The sequence below is a fragment of the Thermobia domestica genome, chromosome 2 (assembly GCF_964235325.1).
Source record: "Thermobia domestica chromosome 2, izTheDome1.hap1.1, whole genome shotgun sequence".
Taxonomy (NCBI): domain Eukaryota; kingdom Metazoa; phylum Arthropoda; class Insecta; order Zygentoma; family Lepismatidae; genus Thermobia; species Thermobia domestica.
Genome location: NC_137455.1, coordinates 118441671 through 118462798, shown reverse-complemented (window position 1 = coordinate 118462798; position 21128 = coordinate 118441671). Strand labels below are relative to the sequence as shown.

At 34.3% G+C, this 21128-nt stretch overlaps 1 protein-coding gene across 1 annotated transcript in view; it reads right to left on the bottom strand.

Moving 5' to 3' along the window:
* The window catches only part of LOC145674998 (b(0,+)-type amino acid transporter 1-like), a 221889-nt gene that overhangs the window by 90098 nt on the left and 110663 nt on the right, over nucleotides 1–21128 (bottom strand). Inside the window, exons 2-5 of the mRNA XM_081745347.1 lie at nucleotides 18109–18939; nucleotides 11443–11544; nucleotides 4977–5264; nucleotides 1951–2076 (exon numbers count right to left, since the gene is read on the bottom strand). Coding sequence (XP_081601473.1) covers nucleotides 1951–2076; nucleotides 4977–5264; nucleotides 11443–11544; nucleotides 18109–18901 — 1309 coding nt within the window. The 5' untranslated portion in view covers nucleotides 18902–18939. The remainder of the gene's footprint in view (nucleotides 1–1950; nucleotides 2077–4976; nucleotides 5265–11442; nucleotides 11545–18108; nucleotides 18940–21128) is intronic.

Below are 21128 nucleotides of genomic sequence, written 5' to 3'. Positions count from 1 at the left end.
GGTACCCAGTGAAATAAGCACCATGCATTTAAGTATTCAACAATGAAAACTTTGATAGTGATTTTCTCGAAATGGTATTTTTGCGTATATGCCCTTTTTCCATATACCGCCTCAAAGTCATCATAACAGTTTTAAATCGGAAAAGTACGTGCACGTTAGCGAGATCTATTGGCATCAGGCAGGAAGCGGCACCTACTAGCGCCACTGTTTGCTATTAGGATTTATCGTTGCTCTTAGACGGAGATGTTTCCCGTTTATAATTAGGATTTATAAATAGATAAAGTGGTAATGTGTCTTTTTTTATAGAACCTAGGGTTTAGGGTTTAGATTCCTGGGCTTTCGGCATCTATTGCCATGTTAGGCCGTCACGTATGAGAGATGACACCCCTCGGCGATCACACTAACCGGGGAAAGGAAGGAAGAAAGCGCCCTGGGATCTATATGTTAGGTACAACCCGGCATTTGACTGCTGGGAATGAGGAAAACCTCATTGAGGATTGCTGACCTCAAAAAACTTTTTTACACCTTTTTGGCCTAGTGCCCCTATCGGGAATCGAAAAAACAACCTAAAGTAACAATACTCTATCATACTCAATTTTTTATATTATTGTATTTTTCAATATTCATCCCGTCTCTCCTATTGTTCTAATTTATCTGCGTTTCCATTCACATCTATTACTTATTCTATATATAAACACATATCTAACAAACTCAAAAAGACTAATTCACTTTGCATTTGAAATACTCTCTCAGTATTTGGTACTTTAAATTCGTAATTTTGTTACCTAGAGAAAGAAAAGTATAAAATATAAAGTAGAGAAATGTGAGTTATAGATTTACTTTAAAATATATCACGAAGATGTACTCTTTTAAAATATTGTTGTATTGAAGAAACGAAACTCATGCTATAGTAAAGTTAGCATGCAGCAAAACCAGGGAAATCATTTGGCAGAGCGGTTCGTTGGTTGGATCGTTAGATGGTTATCGTAGGTAGACCTTTTCACTGTATTACTCTACAAGGAAGGAAGGAAGGCGTATTTTTAGACCCTTCATCTATTACGAAATGTTTCTTCGTTTAGCTTGCTGAAAGATTATCAATAACTCGGCTGTGGAAAGAAAAAAATAGACATAGCAAAAAAAAAAAAAAAAAGTTAGTTTATATAGGCATGTGATCAACACTCTGTAGAAACATTCACTAAAATAAGTTCTTTAAATTAAAAAAGAGAAAGAAATATTGAGCTTTATCAAAGAAATCTTGCCTTAAGAAGTTTTGTAAAAATCATTTTCATATTTTTAGAACACTATACATAAAATGCAAAAAGTAGGCCTGTATATCTTACATGAATAAAAATATGACATACATTTTTGTATACTAATAATAAAAGTCTATTCTATCCGTAAAATATTTGTCGGTATTAACATTGCAAAAACCTCGCGTTATTCAAGACAGCTAAGTTTGGATTAAGTTATATTTTTAGTTAGATGATTTACAAAAAATCATGCTCAAAACTTATATTTCCCCCCCTAAATTATTATCAGACTCAGATTGCCATTTATTTATTACGTCATTTTAAATGCTTAGAATACTGTATTGGACTTAGGTCTATTGTATTCCAAGTATCAATGTTCGGAAAATCATTAATATGGTAATTTTGGTGGGAGAAGCGAACCTCCATTTGATGGTGATAATACTTCAAAACGTTAGTAATTCAAAAACTAAGTAAATTTTAGGATGTACTCCGAACCTTGTAATTCTGAGAAAATGTATTAAAATATTTGTAGAAAATGTATTTGTAAATGTAAATCAAAACTAGTCTTGAACTGAAGTTACTCGTATGGTTCATATCCTCTAGCTTAAAAAAAAAAGAAAAAAAGAAAGAAAAAAGAAAAAAAGAAAAAAAGAAAAAAAACGTTTTCTTAACAGACTTGATAAGATAAAATTTGTTGTACCTTGAGAAAGCATGTAAATTCCTCCACCAACGATGATTGCTATAGCTGCGAGCTTGGCTGCTGTAAACACGACCTGCACTCTAGTTGCAAGAGTCACACTAAAGCAGTTAATGAAGATCAGTAATCCTGAAAAAAAAAACATACGTTATTACAAAATAAATAACTTATTACAAAATAAATACAAATATTATTTAAAAAGTAGTAAACAAGGAACACAGACAGCATGATAAGTCACCAATTACCGTTGAGTTCATTTTTCTAGTCGTTGCCTTAACCTAGATTTTTGGGTATTTCACATTCTGGTCACACTGTAATTTCTATGGATGGCAACTCTGAAAATTCTTCCGGTTCGTATTTTTAAGTGTAGAATAGCATTACCTATTATTGAGGTAAGTTACATTTCATTATCTCTTTTCATTTACGAAAAACTGGCAAAAGAAAAATTATTAGCTTTAGAAAAATATTTAGTAGTCTGCCCCCTTAATGGAATACTACAACGCCTGAGAGATAGGCCACCAAATCGGCACCACAATCCAGTTCTGCGATCAATAATTTTATTTTAATTTGAGTTTCAGTTTGGAGTCCCTTTCAGGAGCAAGACTATATGAGACGTGGACCTACACTTAGCGTAGGATCCGAACCTCATGGGCTCCCGCAGGAAATCGAACCCGAGACTCCCACGTCAAAGGCACTTTGACGATTAGCCACGAAGGTGCTATCGCTATCAATGAAAAGTTCCAAATGAAAAGCATTATTTGGACGGTTTCTACACTTCGTTTCACGATTACGTGAAAATAATTCACGTAAAAGGGTTTAGAAAAACAATGAATAAAAACTGTTTCCGACTTTTTTTTTAAATACGCTTCTAACAAACGTAACAATGTAAAGAAATAATAGTTATCGTACTTGGGTTTGTTTCTAATCTAACAACAACTGTGTTAGATACTTACGCCGTAATTATTTTTATAGCTCATTCGCTTCTATGGAAAACTATTTTTCTGTTTTCTTTGAAATTAACTGTATCATTTCATTTCTGGCTGAGCAGTGGCGTATTATCAGGTTTTGCCAGGGTGGATGACAACATTGCTTACAGATATGAGAGTTTCACGTTGTTTGTTAGTATTTATATATTAGTATACAATTTATTAAAAAGCATGTGTTTGTGAAACTCTGGAGGGAAATTATCCCATGTCCTCCACAAATGATGCCCTTGCTGACATTGACTAAATAGGAACTGTATCACAAGGGACGTCCTAGAGGATACGGTGGCAGGAAAGAGAAAAAAAGGGAGGAGGTGGTCACAGTTGACGGTATGGAAACAGATAAATTGTACGTGAAAGAAAAAAGATTAGCAAATGGAAGCTTGTCAGTTGGGACAAGTGGCCTGATGGAAAGCAAGATGATGATTGAAATGAATTGCAATTTTAATGAGGGCATTATTACTGATTTCTTCTTCAAATCCTAATGTTCCTTCCCTCATCCAAAATGAATTTGCATTATATAAAAATTATATTTATAAATATTTAAAGTAGTTGTTGCGCCCGAGCCTCCGGACCTCTGTACACTTTAGGTTAAAATCGTCCTTAATTAAAAAGCTCCGATTCATTGCTTGTCCTACAGTACATAATGAACAGCAAAGCCCGTTCATGTTCAGTATCATAATTATACATTTTAATGATTAAATTGAAACAATCCAGTTAACTTGCAATTGAAGCGTCACAATGTATTGCTGTACAAATACTCAAATATTAATGTTCAATTCTAAATATGGTTACGGCCCTTACCCTTCTGCGAAGTACTTAAACTGAAACTAAAATAATCTATTTTTTAACTGACTAAAAATATTTCAATTCAACCCATTTATAAAGTGGATATATAGTGGGTATGTTCACGCATAACTTCCACATAGGTGCACCGATTTTGATTATTTGTATTTTTAAGAATATACTTTCCCATTGCTCACATATAAATTTCATTGGGATATGATAATAATCGTTAGAGCTAAACCACTAAGCATGAAAATAATAGTAACCGTATATTGAGCAGAAGAAAATTCAATATTTCGCATTTGCTACCATTTTCTAACCAAGCTTCCTCTGTCATATGGAGATAGCTACATTTCCTAACATCAACTTCCACACACTATTCTGTGATCCAATCCCAACTTATTCCACCTAATTACTCAATTTCGATTAAGGTGGCGTTTACCATTACCTTCCCCCAAACATCTCCATTATTAAGTTGCGATTAAATATTAACAGTTTTAAACTAGCGACACGTAATAGGATGCCTTTGGACTATTAGGAACGTTACACACAGACTGAGACGTTCTTCTATTAAAAAAAATGAAATCGTTAAGGTTTATGTCTCACGGTTATGCCGGCTAGGCTACAGGAGACGGTGAGAAATGAATGAAATGGTGAAATAGAGAAAGTGAAAGGAAACGAGAGAATCCCGAGGAAACAAACGCACATGGTGTTTGTCCACCACAAAGCTGAGATCGAACAAAAGACCCAATGCACCATAGGTGAACGCTCTATCACTGAGCCACCGCGGCCTCTTTCTTCTATTAAATTTAATAAGGATTATACATTATAAAATTGAATTTTCACCAAGCAAGAGAAATTTTAAAAATAAGGAAGAAAAATCGATCAAATCAAACCATTAAAATTAGAATTCATTCCAAAGAAAATAGAAAAATAATTTTCCATATACATTTATTAATTGGCTAAAAATGAACATTGTGCAGGTATTCAATACAAATAAGAAGAACTGAAAAACATTTTATTATAATATGTTAGTTGGATTTTGTCTCTGTGAGGCACATTTCTATTGCCAGCTGTTAAGCACATATTTTTAAAGAGCATACTACTTTAGATAATAATTAAATAATAATAATAATAATAATAATAATAATAATAATAATAATAATAATAATAATAATAATAATAATAATAATAATAATAATAATAATAATAATAATAATAATAATAATAATAAATTAAATCAACACCAATCTAACGTACCAATACATACAGCAGCTATCAATTTCTTGCAGGCATCTTTGTGGTACGTGTCAAGGCATGAGGTGATTTCGGCTGCTTCAAGAATCGGATTGATTATGTATTCAGAGCAAGAAAGACTGAGAGCTGCTAACGAGCTGGGCTTCATAACAACTACTATCAGCCAATCGAACAGGAAAGCTGGAAGTCTACCCCAAGAAGGGTGCAAGTCAGTGAAACATGCCATCAAGTAAGCATGTTCCCCTCCAGACAATGGGATCATTGTCCCTAGTTCAGCGTACGCCAAAGCTCCTGCAAAAGAAATGGAAACATAGTCACGTTTAATAAACAGGATATAATTATAATCTAAACTGCGCTGTAATTCCAATGTAGAAATATTAATTGCTTGGTTGTGCAAGCAGCAATTGCAATAAAACGCCTTTAATTTAAAATCTATAAAACTGAGACACTTAAAATTTTACGTTTGAAGAACTTCAAATTTAATGAGCCAGTGTTGTATAATATAACTCCAGCGATTGCACACATTCTGCCTATATGTCAATAAATTCCTCTTGACAAAAGAAAGTTATCGGTGTTGGAATTGGTCACTTCCGGTACGATACACGGTACCAATTTTACTTTCCGTCGGTGGTGCATTTCCAGCAATTGCACTCATGCAATCTATATAAATAAACTCATCTTGACTGTTTGGTGCCGTGTACCGGAAGTGATCAATTCCGGCAGCGATCGCTTTCCTTCGTCAAGACGAGTTGAATGATATATAGGCTGCATGTGTATAGTTGCTGGAAATGCCCCCCCCCGGAAAATGTATTATTCTCCCAAAATATTCGGGTTCTTGAAATTTGTATATTGAGATTAACGTGTAACTTGGAACAATAAACGAATGAGGAACATTGGGAATAATGGAGTACAATTAATGAAATATAATTAAAAATATATTAAATATAATGTAAAATATAATGGTAATATAGTTAAATATAATTAAAAAGATGTTAAAACATTGTTGGAAGAGAAAATTGTACTCTGAATGACGTGGATATGGTAGATAGAAAACAAGGAAGGTAGAACAAGGAAGGATTAAATTTATGGTTAGTATTAAAGGTATAATTTATATGTCAGGGCAAAGAAGTTACCTAAGGATAATATAGAATGGAAATTCTTAAATTTGTAGCATGTAGCCTACTAGTAAGGGAAGAAAATTATGATGATTATGTTGATAGAGATAGGAGAAGGATCCCGATAGCTCTCAATTCAATGAGATTTCCATTTACTCATAATTTTGATGTAAATTTAATTGGAATGTTCCAGTATTCTAGTCATCTCCCTCAATTTTAACATGGTAGAGACGCCCATGCTGTGCAGCCAGTGATAGGAGCCGACTATAATTGAAAAGAGAAGAAAGAAGCCGAAATTGAGGATCCTGTATTCTCACAATATTGAGAGGTATACTTAGAACATCCATTTGAGGATTTGATCATTAGAAATTTTGTGAAGACTGCTAGCATTATGGCTGAAGCCTGTTTCAACTATGAAGGTAGAAGCGACTTAATTTATGATAACTGTTAAATGAATGAAAACAATTGTTTTCTTTCGCTTGTAGCATAGCACTTTTTTTATATTCAGTTTGTCAATAATGTTGGTCTCATAGTCTGTTTCTACGTATATAAACGGTAACGCATATTATCATGTTATAACCAAGGTAGTTTTAAATATAATCTTTGATGATTTTTATTTTATATATCCTAATATTAATACACTTTTATAATATACTTTAGAGTATTAACTATTTGTACTTTTGTTCTTCCATGCGAATTTTTTACCCTTTCTCATATTTATTTTCACCTCATCGGTAGGATAAAAGTGCGTTTTCACCGTTGGTTAACTTCGTTTACTGCAACCAGAACCTTAAAAATTATTAATATTGAACATATTCAAACTAAAAGAAGAATATTTATAGATTATCAGGCGTAAATTAAAAGTTTCTGGTATTCTTTACAGCCGAGATATGAGTATTTAAAAACTAAGCCCCACTCTATTCTATAATGTTTTATTTTAATATCAGTATTATTTATTGTTCAATACCACGTGAAAACCACATGTACTCAGACGATGCACGTGAAGTACATGAGATAATTAAACTCAAGATAATATCTTAATACTCGTAAAGGATGTTTTGTTCAATGTACTTAGAAACACTATAAATTAATTACGATCAATGAGGTGATATCTCGAACAAAATTATCATCAGATATCGAATAGAATCTCTTTGAATTGACAGTAATTCCTTTTAAACTTAAAAATCTGAAACTAGATTTGTTTTTAATCAAAAATTTAGCTTTATTTGTTATGTAATTATCTTTTACTGTTGTACTTCAAATTTTGGAAATAGTACCTGTTCAAACACGTTTCAAACTGTAACAGATTTTACTTCTTAAATAAAGTTCATTTTTAATTAAAAATTGGTATGGTCGAAGTCGTTACGTATCTACTAGACAACTGTAGAGTCAAAACTTACTTTACACTGTAAACACATAGTGTGGAGATTATATAAATATTTATTTTTCGAATCTCCATAAAGTTAAATTTGGTCTACGTTCGAAGATTTTTTCTTTCTTTTTAATGTGATCATATTATATGAGTAAATTCCATTTTAAGGGTACACATATCTTATCGTGACTTCTACCAGAAGATTTGCTTCTTTACTGAAAATCGTTTTAGCTAACCACTCAGTCATACTTGACCCTACGTAAGAGGCTACGCCATTCTTCCACCTGCTTCTCGTAGTTATCAGCGCCACCCCCAAAGAGGTAAGACTTACCGATCTCATTTCAAGGATACACATTTTAATCAGTTGTCAATTAGTTTATAGACCAGGCAACATGAACACCTTCAAAAGCATTACCAGGCTTCGTACAACTAGTATTTCTTACAGATCGAAATATTTTTTTCTCGAATGACGTCTGGTTCAAGCTCTGAAATTGTGCGGTACATGCGGAGACAATAGTAAAATTTGTAAAAATAGGAATGGTAAATGGTTTTAGGTTTCTTAACAAATACGAATATTTATGGAAATTTGTCAATGCAATGAAATTTGTGTTTCTTCGCTACTAGCAGGGCTATAACATCGTCCTACCAGAAGGACAAACGCTAAGTCGTTGAATCATTATAAGTAGATTCATGGCTACTTATTCAAAGAAAGAAACTCTTATCGTTGCGATTAACACAGAGAAAGTTAAAATTGAAAATCAATAAGAATATAGTATTGTTCGTAGAGTTATATGAATGTAAAAGTTGGTCGTTTAGGAGACAGTTACGTAACATGCAACACCAGAACATAAGATATAAGAAGGGCAGGACGTCTCTCATAAGAGAAACTTGCACGGAGTATATAGTCCCTTGAGTAACAATCTTACACACTTGTTAATTGCACGGCTTTTTGACGAATTTCAGACGCATGGTACCATTTGTGATATGAACAAGGGAAAGATTCGGAAGACCTCGTACTCAAGCGTGCGCCGGCCATTTTGTTTCACTGTCATTCGCCATACGTAGAGCTCTCAGGTATTTAGACTCAAAGATTGGAGCATACTATGCAAATTTACACTAAAGAACGTGATACCTTATGAAAATGATCACTATAATTATAGATATGCGCTTGGTTCTTAGCTGATAGAAAATCAAAATTAATTAAATAATAGATCATCACTTACCAAAAATGAAAATGAAATGAAATGAAATCTTTGAGTTTTACGTCCCACGATTATGCCGGTTAGGCTAAAGGAGACGGTGATGATGAGTAATGAATGAAATGGTGGAATGAAGAGAGTGGGAGGAAACGGGAGAACCCCGAGAAAACCCACGCACACGGTGTTTGTCTACCACAAATTTCACTTGGCGGGGGCTGGGATCGAACCCGGGACCCCTAGCACCAGAGGTGAACGCTCTACCACTGAGCCACCGCGGCCCCTTTACCAAAAATGAGTGACTGGGAGTAGATTATTCCTATTAGCAGAATATCGATAACTAACAAAAGCGATTTTAAAAAAATATCGCACGAATGATATTAACTTACTGTTTATTTTGGATAAAAACCGTGACATTCGGAGTTTCGGATAATTTTGAGGGAACAGATTATGTAAATCCAGGACTATCTCGGCTAAAACTGGAGCATCTGGGAGCGCTAACCATACGTTATATATTAGTCATGCGAAAATTGTACCGATATCTGTTGACGAAACACCATATTACATATTGTAGGCTAATGATAATTCAACTTTGAGAGCAATACGTAAGTACCATCTATTAAATTGGGAATACATGTTCTTGACGGACTTAGTAAGTAATAAGAATTTCGACTGGATTAATTTGGTATAGTAAGGATATATTAGCGAACTTTTGTTTCTGCAGCAATGAATATTTGTCAGTCCTAAGTCATAGAATTAATTATGCAAAATCATAGGCTTAGTTACTATATTTTCCTTGGTGAGTTAATGTGTTACATGATATCTTGCTTGTAAAAATGTTTTTAACTTTTCTTTGGTATAAATTCTTCTATAAGACGGAGCTTTACAAGAAGGCAAATTTTTCTCACACTGTTTTTCACTTTCGCAGAAGCAATTACAGCATTGCGTCCTCTCACTTTCCTGTATATGAAGGAGACATTAAGTCAGGTAGATTTTTGAGAAGTAGTATTATCGTATATTCTATATGGAAAATTTCCTCCAGACAACAGTTACTAAATTATTGTATACTGTACATTCTAATACATTCTCACCGTATCTTTTAAGTGTCGTAGAGATGTTATGTGTACCACCAAATGTAAGAAAATACAATGTTAAATTAATTGTAAAATAAACCATAAAATGATGCTCAACCCGATTGAAATTCGTTTTTAGATTTTCATGAGGAAAAGAAATATTTTGTTTCATCCATGATACAGAAGCAAACTAGAACTTTAGTAATTCAATCTGTTAACATGCACGTTTGCTGTTCACGTGTTTTTTTCAGCTGGTTGCGTGAGAACTTTCGACACTCCTAGAGTAGAACGAAGGGTTGGACCGCTACAACGGGAAAACTTTTGGAACCAGTGTGCATGTCTAGTGTGATCGATTTCTTGGCGACAGATGTAGTTTCTGAATATTTGTGTGAGTGCGCGTACGAGCGAAAAGAAAAAAAGGTGTAAGTTCGAGACCTTCCTGAATTCCCATTGACATATCTGGGAGAACTCTGATATCTTCTTTCTCTTCATATTTTTAAATTCTACAATGTTATTAGTCTTTAACTGGGGAAATGTCCAAACATGGAACGTATATCATATCAATCGGTAGATCTAATCCAACTGAGCAAATAGATAGCCTACGGGTGAGTGGAAATCGTAATGAGCAGTTTTCAAGGTAATAGAGAAAAACTAATTTTCGTAAACCTAAAAATTTATATCGTATAATAGCCTAACCACACTGGGGTCGCGGTGGCTCAATGGTAGAGTGTTCACTTCTGGTGCATGGGGACCTTGGTTCTATCCCAGCTCGCGTCAAGTAAGCTTCGTGGTAGCGAAACACCGTGTGCGTGGGTTTTCTCGAGGGTTCTCCCGTTTTCTCCCACTTTATTCATTCCACCATTTCATTCATTTCTCATAATCAAAGTCTCCTTTAGCCTAGCCGGCATACGCGTGGGACGTAAAACTCAGATTTCATTTCATTTCATTTCAATAACCACACTATTTAATAAGATGAAACTGATAATGAACTAATCCGTCATCAAGTTTTTCTTTATGCTAATAGAAAAATACCAATACACAGTATTGTTAATGAAATACAACTGAAATATTTCAATTTTACGTCCCACGATTATACCGGTAGGCTAAAGAAGGCGGTAATGAGAAACGAATTAAATAGTGGAATGAATAAAGTAGGAGGAAACGGGAGAACCCCGAGAAATCCACGCACGCGGTGCTTGTCCATCACAAAGTTTACTTAAAGCGAGCTGGGATCGAAGCAATGATCCCACGCACGAGTCGAACGCTTTACTACTGAACTACCGCCGCGCTCCCTTAATGATATAAGTCCAAAATCATGATTAAAGCTTAATTTTTGTTTTCATACAATATTGTCCAGGATCATAACGAACTTAGCAAAATGAGATGCATGAGAGTAAATTCTCGTCTGTAGTTTCCGGGAAAGTAAGAGGAAAACGAATTTTTAAGGTTCTTAAAATGCATCTTTTCATTCCAATAACAGTAGATACTTTTAATTTTGTTGAAACACATTGTTTATTTATATAGACTATTATGTAAAAAATTCACTTTTAAGTACCAGATTATACGTGTTGATTTATAACTTCAACTAACAGCAAAGGTTTCCTGTATTAGTAGGAAGTAGGATTAAATCTACGAGAATAGCATACAGAGAAATATCAAATTTTCTTCTATCAGACTAAGTATTTTACTTTTTTCTTTCTTGAAGTTACTCACCGAGCATGGAGACCAATGCACATCCGATCCAAACAAGAAAAGCTGCTGGAACAGATCCTGCACGATCCAATACTGCTCCTGTTGTCACAAAGATTCCAGAACCTACAGAAAAAAGTCTTTATCTTGAAATAATATTTGGAAATCCCCACTACGGTATTCTAGAACATATATAAATGTTAAATGTGAAGTAGAGTTTAATGGATATTATTCATCCACTATGTATATGACAAAACCATACAATTATAGTGACCATGAAGAAATATTGTATTGTATTTCACGAATTGGTGTATGAAACAAACCAATATCGTGCATTTTAGACAAAAGGAACACAGAATTGTTAGTCTTTATCCAGGGCTAATTATTCATATTCCTTAAGATACTTAAACTTTATTCTATTAGAAAAATGTCCTGTTAAAATCACATTTTAGTAACTCAAAATTACCTTCGGTTCGTTTAAAACTGTATCTTACTTGCAGTTAGCTAATTCAAGAACTTAGATATTAGCTATATTAACATAATCAAAACATATATGACAGCATGAACTACAGTATGTAGTTCTAAGCTACTACATATATCTTCCTGCATTTAAAAAAACAAATCTCGTTTAACTTTTTAGCTATATTTCGAAATAGGTTGATAAATTTATGAGATTAAGAAAATAAGTTAATATTCAAAGCATGTTTTATTTCAACATCATAATTTAACTTCCTTCATCTAACATGACATCTGTAATACAAAAAAAAAAAAGAAAGAAAAGAAAAAGAAAAAGAAAAAGAAAAAGAAAAAAAGAAAGAAAAGAAAAGAAAAAGAAACTGAATTACAATTGGGCCTGTAAGATAGCCCCCCTTTCCCCGAACTATTGCTGACGTCAAATTTTAAGTCGTTAGGTAGGATCATGTTCATGAGGAGAGACGCGGAACAACGTGCTTTATCTCATGTGTTGCATCAACAAAAAGTAGAAAACTAGTATAGCATGTTTTTAAAGCCCTACCTCAAGTTCAAGGAGAACGAGATAGGTAGGTAAAACTGACCAACCTCAATGCATAACTTAGCAGTAAGAAATGAAGCTTTAATTATTATTATTATTATTATTTTGTTAATTGTAAATTATTGCAATAGAACTACATTCATTGCAACCTGTCATTACAATTATATAGATCTAATTCTGTATAGGGTGGGACTCTAAAGGTGGATGTTGAAACGCCTTCTTTTTAAACTCATGAGAAAAAAGCCACTGACATTTCGTATGATGCAAATATCAAAAATAGAAAGCGTTTGACACACTCTGCAATATCACCAAAATAACACTGTTGCCAATCCAATGTAAAGTTGTATTATTTTTCGAATGGCATTGCGTCATCGAATCATATATTTGAAATTTACACGTTAAACGAAAATTTACAACATCACATTAATTATTTAGGGTTACAAACTAAGGTCACTACAGAATCACAAACTTCCAAACTTTGCAGACCTCTACAACAGTATTATACAAATGATGCAGGCGCGACAATACACACTCACAGCACCTTAGTAGGAACAAAGGGGTTGAAATTGTGATTTTCTTCGAACGTCTTTAATCGGAAAACTCCATTCATAAGTATCACAGCCAATCAAGTAGACACTTTTCAATAAGCGTAAAAATCATATTGCCGTTTACAAGAATTTGATATTTCAAATCTTTCCGGAGATATGAAACACATTGGTAAAGTTTGCAACACTGCTTAAAATTGTGTAATGGCGAACATTTCTTATAATTACAACTACCGAAGCTATTGCTGTAATGTTACGGAAGCAAAGGAAAGAAATATTTTAAGAACTTTCCCAAAGCGTTCTTATGTCATGTTAAGCAGTACAGTAATCTATATCCCTCTTCCCAAATTTTCAATCAATTTAACTTTGTTCTTACCTATTCGAAATGCGTCATATCATCATAATCGTAGTATCCGACACTAAGGTACTTTGCATGAGCATTGTTCAGTCTGACACATTTGCGTTATTAGTGTTGAAGAGAATTGAAACGTTTTTATTTTATTTTATTTTGTTTTATAATAATAATAATAATAATAATAATAATAATAATAATAATAATAATAATAATAATAATAATAATAATAATAATAATTATTATTATTATTATTATTATTATTATTATTATTATTATTATTTTGTGATACTACAGCATCCTTACAAGGAACGGACATGAACCTGTCATTCGGACATCCGAATCAAACTTAGTCCATTCAATAAACATAACAAAGATATGTTCATGCACAAAAAATTAGGTGCCATGGACAACGGAGTGAGTTTTTGGGGCCCATTAACTTGTTAATATAAACAAAATCGTAGACTCGCAATGAAATAGCTATTGCATCAACACGGTTCATTGGAAAGTCATGGTTTATAGCTCATTCTCTTTAGCATGAAACAAGCTTTCCAGAGGTGCTATGTATTGGGGCCCCTAACATACTTGAACAGGGAAAATTGGAAGGATGTCGGGAAAATTCGCTCAAAAATCCCTCTCATCAACTTTGACCCCCTCTGGAGTGGCCCCGGGTAAAAGCACAATCAAAATTTATCTCGAAAATTACTATCGGTGATAAGAAATGAGTGTACCAAGTTTTGTTTTAATAGACGGAATAGGTATGAGGGGAAAGGTTGTATACCATATACTACTAATAAGCTCTGTACATGCAAAACCGGCTATGACCTGACCAATAAAGAGAACATCATAGAAAAAACATAACGCAGTAGTATTTATCCTGATATCAAGATTTGTACCATATTCTCTGTAGAATGAAGCAAGCGTTTTAAACAGTAACTGTGCTACAGTTGTATTGGGATATAAACCCACGTTATCCACCAACACCCCCACCCATGCCCTTTTGTTCTCTATTCCATTTTTACTGAGTCATGCGATATATTCTCCCTTCTTTAAGGATATCTCCTATTCGTATCCCTCATAGTATTTTTCAAAGTATATTTTAATTGTGTGCCAGTGTGCGACTTACCAGGAAGGATGAGGGGGAAAATACCCCTCTGAAGAATTGGATGTCTCCCATAAGTTTTGCACTTCCCCATGTTAAATTTCTCGGATGTGTACTTTATCCTCTCTTAAAGTGTCCTTTAATTCGCACACTGACATTTTTGCGACTTATCCCCAATTTCCTTCTAAATATGTCACGAAACAATATGCGTGATACCTATTGAAACGCTTGCTTCATTTTACAGAGAATGTGGTACAATTCTTGACATCAGGATAAATAGTACTGCGTTTATTTCTTTTATATTGTGTTCTCTTTATTGGTCACGTCATAGGTTCGGTTTTGTATGCACAGAGTGTATTGGTATACAACTTTTCCCCTCATACCTATTCCGGATGTATATATATATATATATATATATATATATATAACTCTATGGCCTGTGGAACCCGGAGGTTCAATGCCGCGTTCACAAAAGCTCTCCACTGACTTCTATCCTTAGCTAACTGCATCCAGTTTCTACTTTGTATTCCAATCTCTGCGAGATCCATCTTAATATTGTCCTCCCATCTGCGTCTAGGTCTTTCTAATGGTCGTTTTCCGATTGGTCTTCCAGTCAAGACTTTGAAAGCGTTTCTACTTTATTCCATTCTAGCTACATGACCCGCCCACCTAAGCCTCCTAGACTTGACGACCCTAACAATGTTGGGTAAACCATATAAATTTTGTAGTTCCTCGTTATGAAGTTTCCGCCATTCCCCATTCCCGTTCCTCTTGGGTCCGAATATTCGTCTCAGGATCTTGTTCTCAAATACTTTCAGTCTATGTTCTTCCCTCAGAGTAAGTGACCATTTTTCGCAGCCATACAAAACAACAGGCATGATTATCGTTTTGTATATTTTAAGCTTCAAATTCCTTGAGAGAATTCGCAACGACAAGAGATTTTGAACCGAATAGTAACACGAATTCCCTGCTTTTAGTCGACATTTAATTTCTTCGTGGATATGATTTTCCTCTGATAATATTGACTCTAGATATTTGAAACTAAGTATTATTTAATATTTTAACGCATGTATAATTTGCTGTATTACGGTCCCGACGCACTTCCATGTATTTAGTTTTCTCTGCATTTACTTCTAAACCCATGTCCCTGCAAGCGTTTAATAAGATCTCTGCATTTCTTTCTATTGTTCTCCTATCATCCCCTATTAAATTTACATCATCAGCATATGCCATAACCTGGTGAATACCGTTCAACTGTAGGCCCTGGTTGCTATCTTTGATTTTCCTTATAGCGTATTCCAGAACAAAGTTAAATAATAATGGCGATAACGCATCTCCTTGTTTCAGGCCATTTTCGACGTGAAAGCTCGTAGACAAAAATTTTCCTACCCGGACTTTACTTTGGGATTCATTTAAACATATCTTAATTAATCTAATTGGCTTTCTCGGTATTCCAAGTTCTGTAAGAACGTTGTATAATGTTTCTCTCCTAACCGAGTCGTACGCTTTTCTAAAATCAATAAATAGTTGATGCACCGGGGTATTGTATTCCCACTTTTTTTTCGAGTATTTGGCGAATGCTAAATATTTGGTCGATAGTTGATCGATTTCGTCTAAATCCGCACTGATAATCTCCAATAATTTCATCTGCGTATGGGGTCAGTCTTGCTAATAGAATATTTGAAAGGATTTTATAGGATGTTGACAGAAGAGAAATGCCTCGATAATTATTACAGTCAGTTTTGTCGCCTTTCTTGTGAATTGGAACAATGATTGATTCTTTCCACTCTTGTGGCAATTCTTCCTTGTTCCAGATAAGGAGAATGAGTTTGTGTATCTTGTTCCACAATTTTTCGCCTCCAGCTAAAATTAACTCAGCCGAAATTTCATCTACACCCGGAAATTGGCACACCGGTAGATTGGCTACGACCAACACAATGCTGAAGTCTCCAATATGGAGAATATGTTCTTTCTATATATATAGTGTGTTTCAACTTTGACTAGGCCTGCTTCATACGTATGTTGATCTGAGTCACTTCGCTACTAATCAAACTACTAATAAACCTAAATTAACTTCACAATAATAATTAGAAACTGCCATATAACATGATTTAGTTTAAAAATTGAAGCGAGAAAATTTAGTGCGGTGGTTCGTAACTTTTATTTCAATTGCTAGACCACGCAGTTTTTGCTTATAGTGAAGTCAAAGCTATGGAATTAATTGATTTCGTTTTGAGATTCGTTGATACTTTTATTAGTTGATTCGTTGATATTGAAGTAGCGATATGGATACAAATACCTTATTAAGATGTAAAGAAGAAAGAATTTCCATTTTAATCTTAAGCAGCGAAACATTTTTCTCTGATGCAAACTATTTTCCATTCACTTTTATTCGACGTTATAACGTTTACAATCTATAAATTATAAAGAAGAAGCTGAGAAAATACGCGCGAATTCCTTGAAAGTAGTGTGACAACTGACAAGACACAAAACAAAGGCGGTTTTTATCAAATAACAAAACGGCACGGTAACCGCCGACACTCGAATGCACCATCAATATAGACGGCGTCAAGTGTAAAGACAATTGCGTTTTAATAACATAGTACATCGTAAGTTCATAGGAAGCAAGGGTTTTGTTTACTTTCCGTTTTAAAAAAATGAAATATGTACCTATGTATCGGTAGCAATGAATGAGTTTGAGATACATTTGATCCACGACTAATGAAAATTCTTATCCGCGAGTGCAAAAATTGGTTATAATTATTTTCCCTCAAATGTTGAAACTATGAATCTCGAAAAAGCTAATAAGGAGTTTTGAGGATATTTCATTAATAACTCTATAATATGGCTTAATCAATTTCTCCTGAAAAATTCCAAAAGGAATAGTACAGGTGATTTTATTCATATCATTAACAACAGAGTATAGTGTTGCATAAGCCGCTTCCCAAAGCGATTTTCTCAAAATCTACTCAACCGAAACAAATATTTCAATAACAACTCTATGATTTATTCTGGGAAACCTTGTAATGTGTATTTTATGCTTGAAGTTGAGATTTGTCGGACATTATTCTCAAAACATGCTTAGATAATTTTGTTCACATTTCATAATGTGCCGTATGTCATTTCTCCTGGGAACTGTTTATTCTTAGGGATGAGTTTGTTCAGACAATTTTCTCAAAAATTACTCAGATGATTTTGTTCATATCTCAGAAATAAATATTTCAATAAAAACCTACACTATAACTTATGACACTTCAAATGAAAAACCCACAAAGAGTAGTTTAATTTTGAGCTTTCTTCGAAGTTTGTTCGAGACAGTAAAAAGACAGTAATTGAATATTCTATATGTCGAACATTCTTTTTGAATCACACTTTTTTTTTTTTTTAACACAACTCCCTCCACCTCGCATTACTGTGTAGGTCTAAGCGCTATATCCTGGACACATAAAGATAGTTTCTTCGAACGAACAGTGGCGTCATTTTGGATTTTGCCAAGGGGAGAAAGGCGGCAAGATTGTCCCCCAACATAAAAATTTCACATTTTTTTTATTAGTATACAGTTTATTATAAAGTGTGTGTTTCAAACTCAGGGAGGAGACAATTGGCCCTCTCTTTCCTCCCCAAATGACGCCCCTGAAACGTATAGAAGAGTTATAAAATTAAAACGTAAGGTGCTTACCAATCATAGTTCCAGCGATGATTGAAATTCCACTAATAAGGCCCATTTGCCTTTTCATATTAACAGAGTCGATCAGAGGTTTCTTGATTTTCACAGGATATACTGGTTCTGGTCCTTTGTCCAATTTTTTAGTAGTTGTAACGCTAGTCCTTTCAACACTGTTTTGTGGCCCATCTTCAAATTCACATATACAACCTTCATTGTCTTTTGTCTGTTTATTGTTGTTTCTCTCAGCGCTACTTTCTTGTTTTCTCCTACGAATACCTTCTTTCCCTTCGTGTTCCTCTGGACCCTTATTCTGCTTTAATTCTTCAATGTTAGTGGTACCATTTTCTCTTTCTTGAAACTCGAATTTCAGTTCAGGACTTTTGGAATCAGAATCACTCTCTTGAACAGCACAATTCTCCTCGTTAGACTTAGGAACAGTAATAATTTGATCTTCTTCATCAGAGTTATTTTGATATTGTTCAGCTACAATACCCTCATCATTCAGATCACTAGTTTTACTGAGTTTTCGTCCATAATGGTTCACTTCAATAATAATAAGTTCTGGGTGTTTTATGCTTATAACTAAATTATCATCAACTGCTTTCCCATTTTCTTCGTTCGTATTGCGATTAACTTCACAAGTATCACTATTTAGATCTCTGCTTCCATCTTCCTTCGCACTGAAGTCTGCACCAAGTTCATCATTTCTTCCACACATGGACTCAAGACCGCTGTCTTGACTCTCTGCTTTCAAGGTTTGAACTCGGACTTCTTCCTGTTGGTCAACGCTGTCTCTTCTGCTCATGATTTTAGTTATTTCTGAAGATGCACTTCTTGAACTCACTGAAACGAAAAAAAAAAAATCGATTTGTTAATAATATGGATTACCATATGTTACAACGAAATACAATACATATTGAAATACAGGGTGATTATAAGGACTCCATCCATTTGACGGTACCTCTTTGTGGCCAAATGGCAAATTAAAGTCGATGCTTTTTACCCATTAAAAATACTTGCCTCGGATACAAACAGAACAAAAAATGAAATGAAATCTTTGAGTTTTACGTCCCACGGTTATGCCGGTTAGGCTAAAGGAGACGGTGATGATGAGTGATGAAATAAATGGTGAAATGAAGAAAGTGGGTGGAAACGGGAGAACCCCGAGAAAATCCACGCACACGGTCTTACAAACATAGAACAGTTGGTGCAGTCTCATATAGCATCAGTGTTGAAAAGAAATTTCAAACTCCAATCAATAAAGCAATTCACACATTTTACAGAAAAAATATTGATTAGAATAGAACCAATACAGTAAGGGGAATCCAGGACAGACTTAAATGTTCAGCACTAATCTTTATTGAAAAAGATCTACTTTCGGGGCTACAGAAAGATCCAAATTTCTGTGACCAGGTCATCAATGATTTTGTCAAGAAAGCCAGAGGGATTGAGACTTACTTCAAGTAGTTCTAGTTTCAGGCAACTTTTCTAAGTGTATTATTATTATTGTAACATCAGTATTAGTACTAATAATACTAATAATACTCGTAGTATTAGTGCTAATAGTAGAGTAACATCAAGAGTAGTGTAACAGCAGTAGCTTGTGAAATAGTTATTATTTGTAGCACTAGTTTTAATTCAAATGTTAAATATTTTTAGAGTTAACAGAAAATATTTTAACAAGCTTCATACGATTGCTTACCCAAAGTAAAAATTCACCACATGCCACTGATATTAATAAACTTAAATGTTACCTTATGACTTCAAACCGAACTCTCAGTAGCTCATTGTAACTCATCGAAATCAGTGTAAAATTTCCTCCTAAGGCTGAGATTGGTTGAAGGACACCTTTGTTCATGGCATTTCTTCACATTTCACATCGTATTTCATACTTTAAAGTTTTAAATCTCGCTTCTCACAAGCTCAGAGCAAGAGTGAGCTCAACTACACGAAGGTTGAACACCTGATGAACGAAAGCGTCACTTGTTTAGTCGATAGCAGAAGAGATATTAGCTAAAGCAAGTTCAGTAGTTCGTTTTTTGTATCAGGTTCTGAAGAACTTCAATTACCTGAAGCGCTGTCTAGGATAGAGGAGATAAATTTCTCGTAGCTTCGTGGGTGTGGTTTGTCTACCAATAAGACAATATATTCTGCAAAATCTGCAAACAGATTCGTTACAAGATCTTTTAAAAAGAAGCGTAGATCACAGTTGCAACCTCTGCTAATCGAAAAGATGCCAACCAATTTTATTGATGGTGGGTAGCACTATAATAAAGAGTGACGCATAAAAAAAGGAACTTAAAAAAGAACATGAGATGTCAGATAGATAACATATATTGACAAAAAAAAAATCATAAGTTGCCATTTCAGGTACAGTAATCCACAATGCTTTTTTTTAACAAAAAGAAAAAAGAAAAAGAAAGAAAGAAAGAAAAAAGTAGTCATAGTGTTGAACTTCCCCATTGTTCGATGTAAAGTCTCAGGAACAATGTCATGAATTTCGTCTTGAATTCTTTGTTTCAATTCATCGTTTGTGTTCTTTTTCTTAGCCGATATATTGTTTTATCACGATGTCATCGCATGTTTGTAGATAACACTACCAGGGCCGTAACTTGGGGGGAAAGAGGACAACTGCTTCCCCAGGGAAGCCACCCGAAGTTCGAGGGAAGCTCACTTTAAGACAAAATTTTCTTACTTCGTATAAGATACAAACATGAATTTATAAATGAAGCATCAAACAGGTTCATTACATTACATAAAAAAAACAGCACACAAAAGGTAAACAAAACAAAATGAGTCGTGAGCCCATTTCAGTAAAAAAAAAAAAAAAAAAAAAGTCTACTATTAGGAGCCCTAGAAATAATATTTATTCGTGTGGCTTTAAGATTTGTCAATATTGTCCTCTTAATTAATTAGTCATATGTGGAACGAGTCCAGGGGCGTGTGGGAGGGCCCAAGGCTCCAGCGGCCCACAAATAGTAAGAGAAAGATGGAAAGAAAGGATCTATTTTAGAATTTTGTGGGAGGACCCA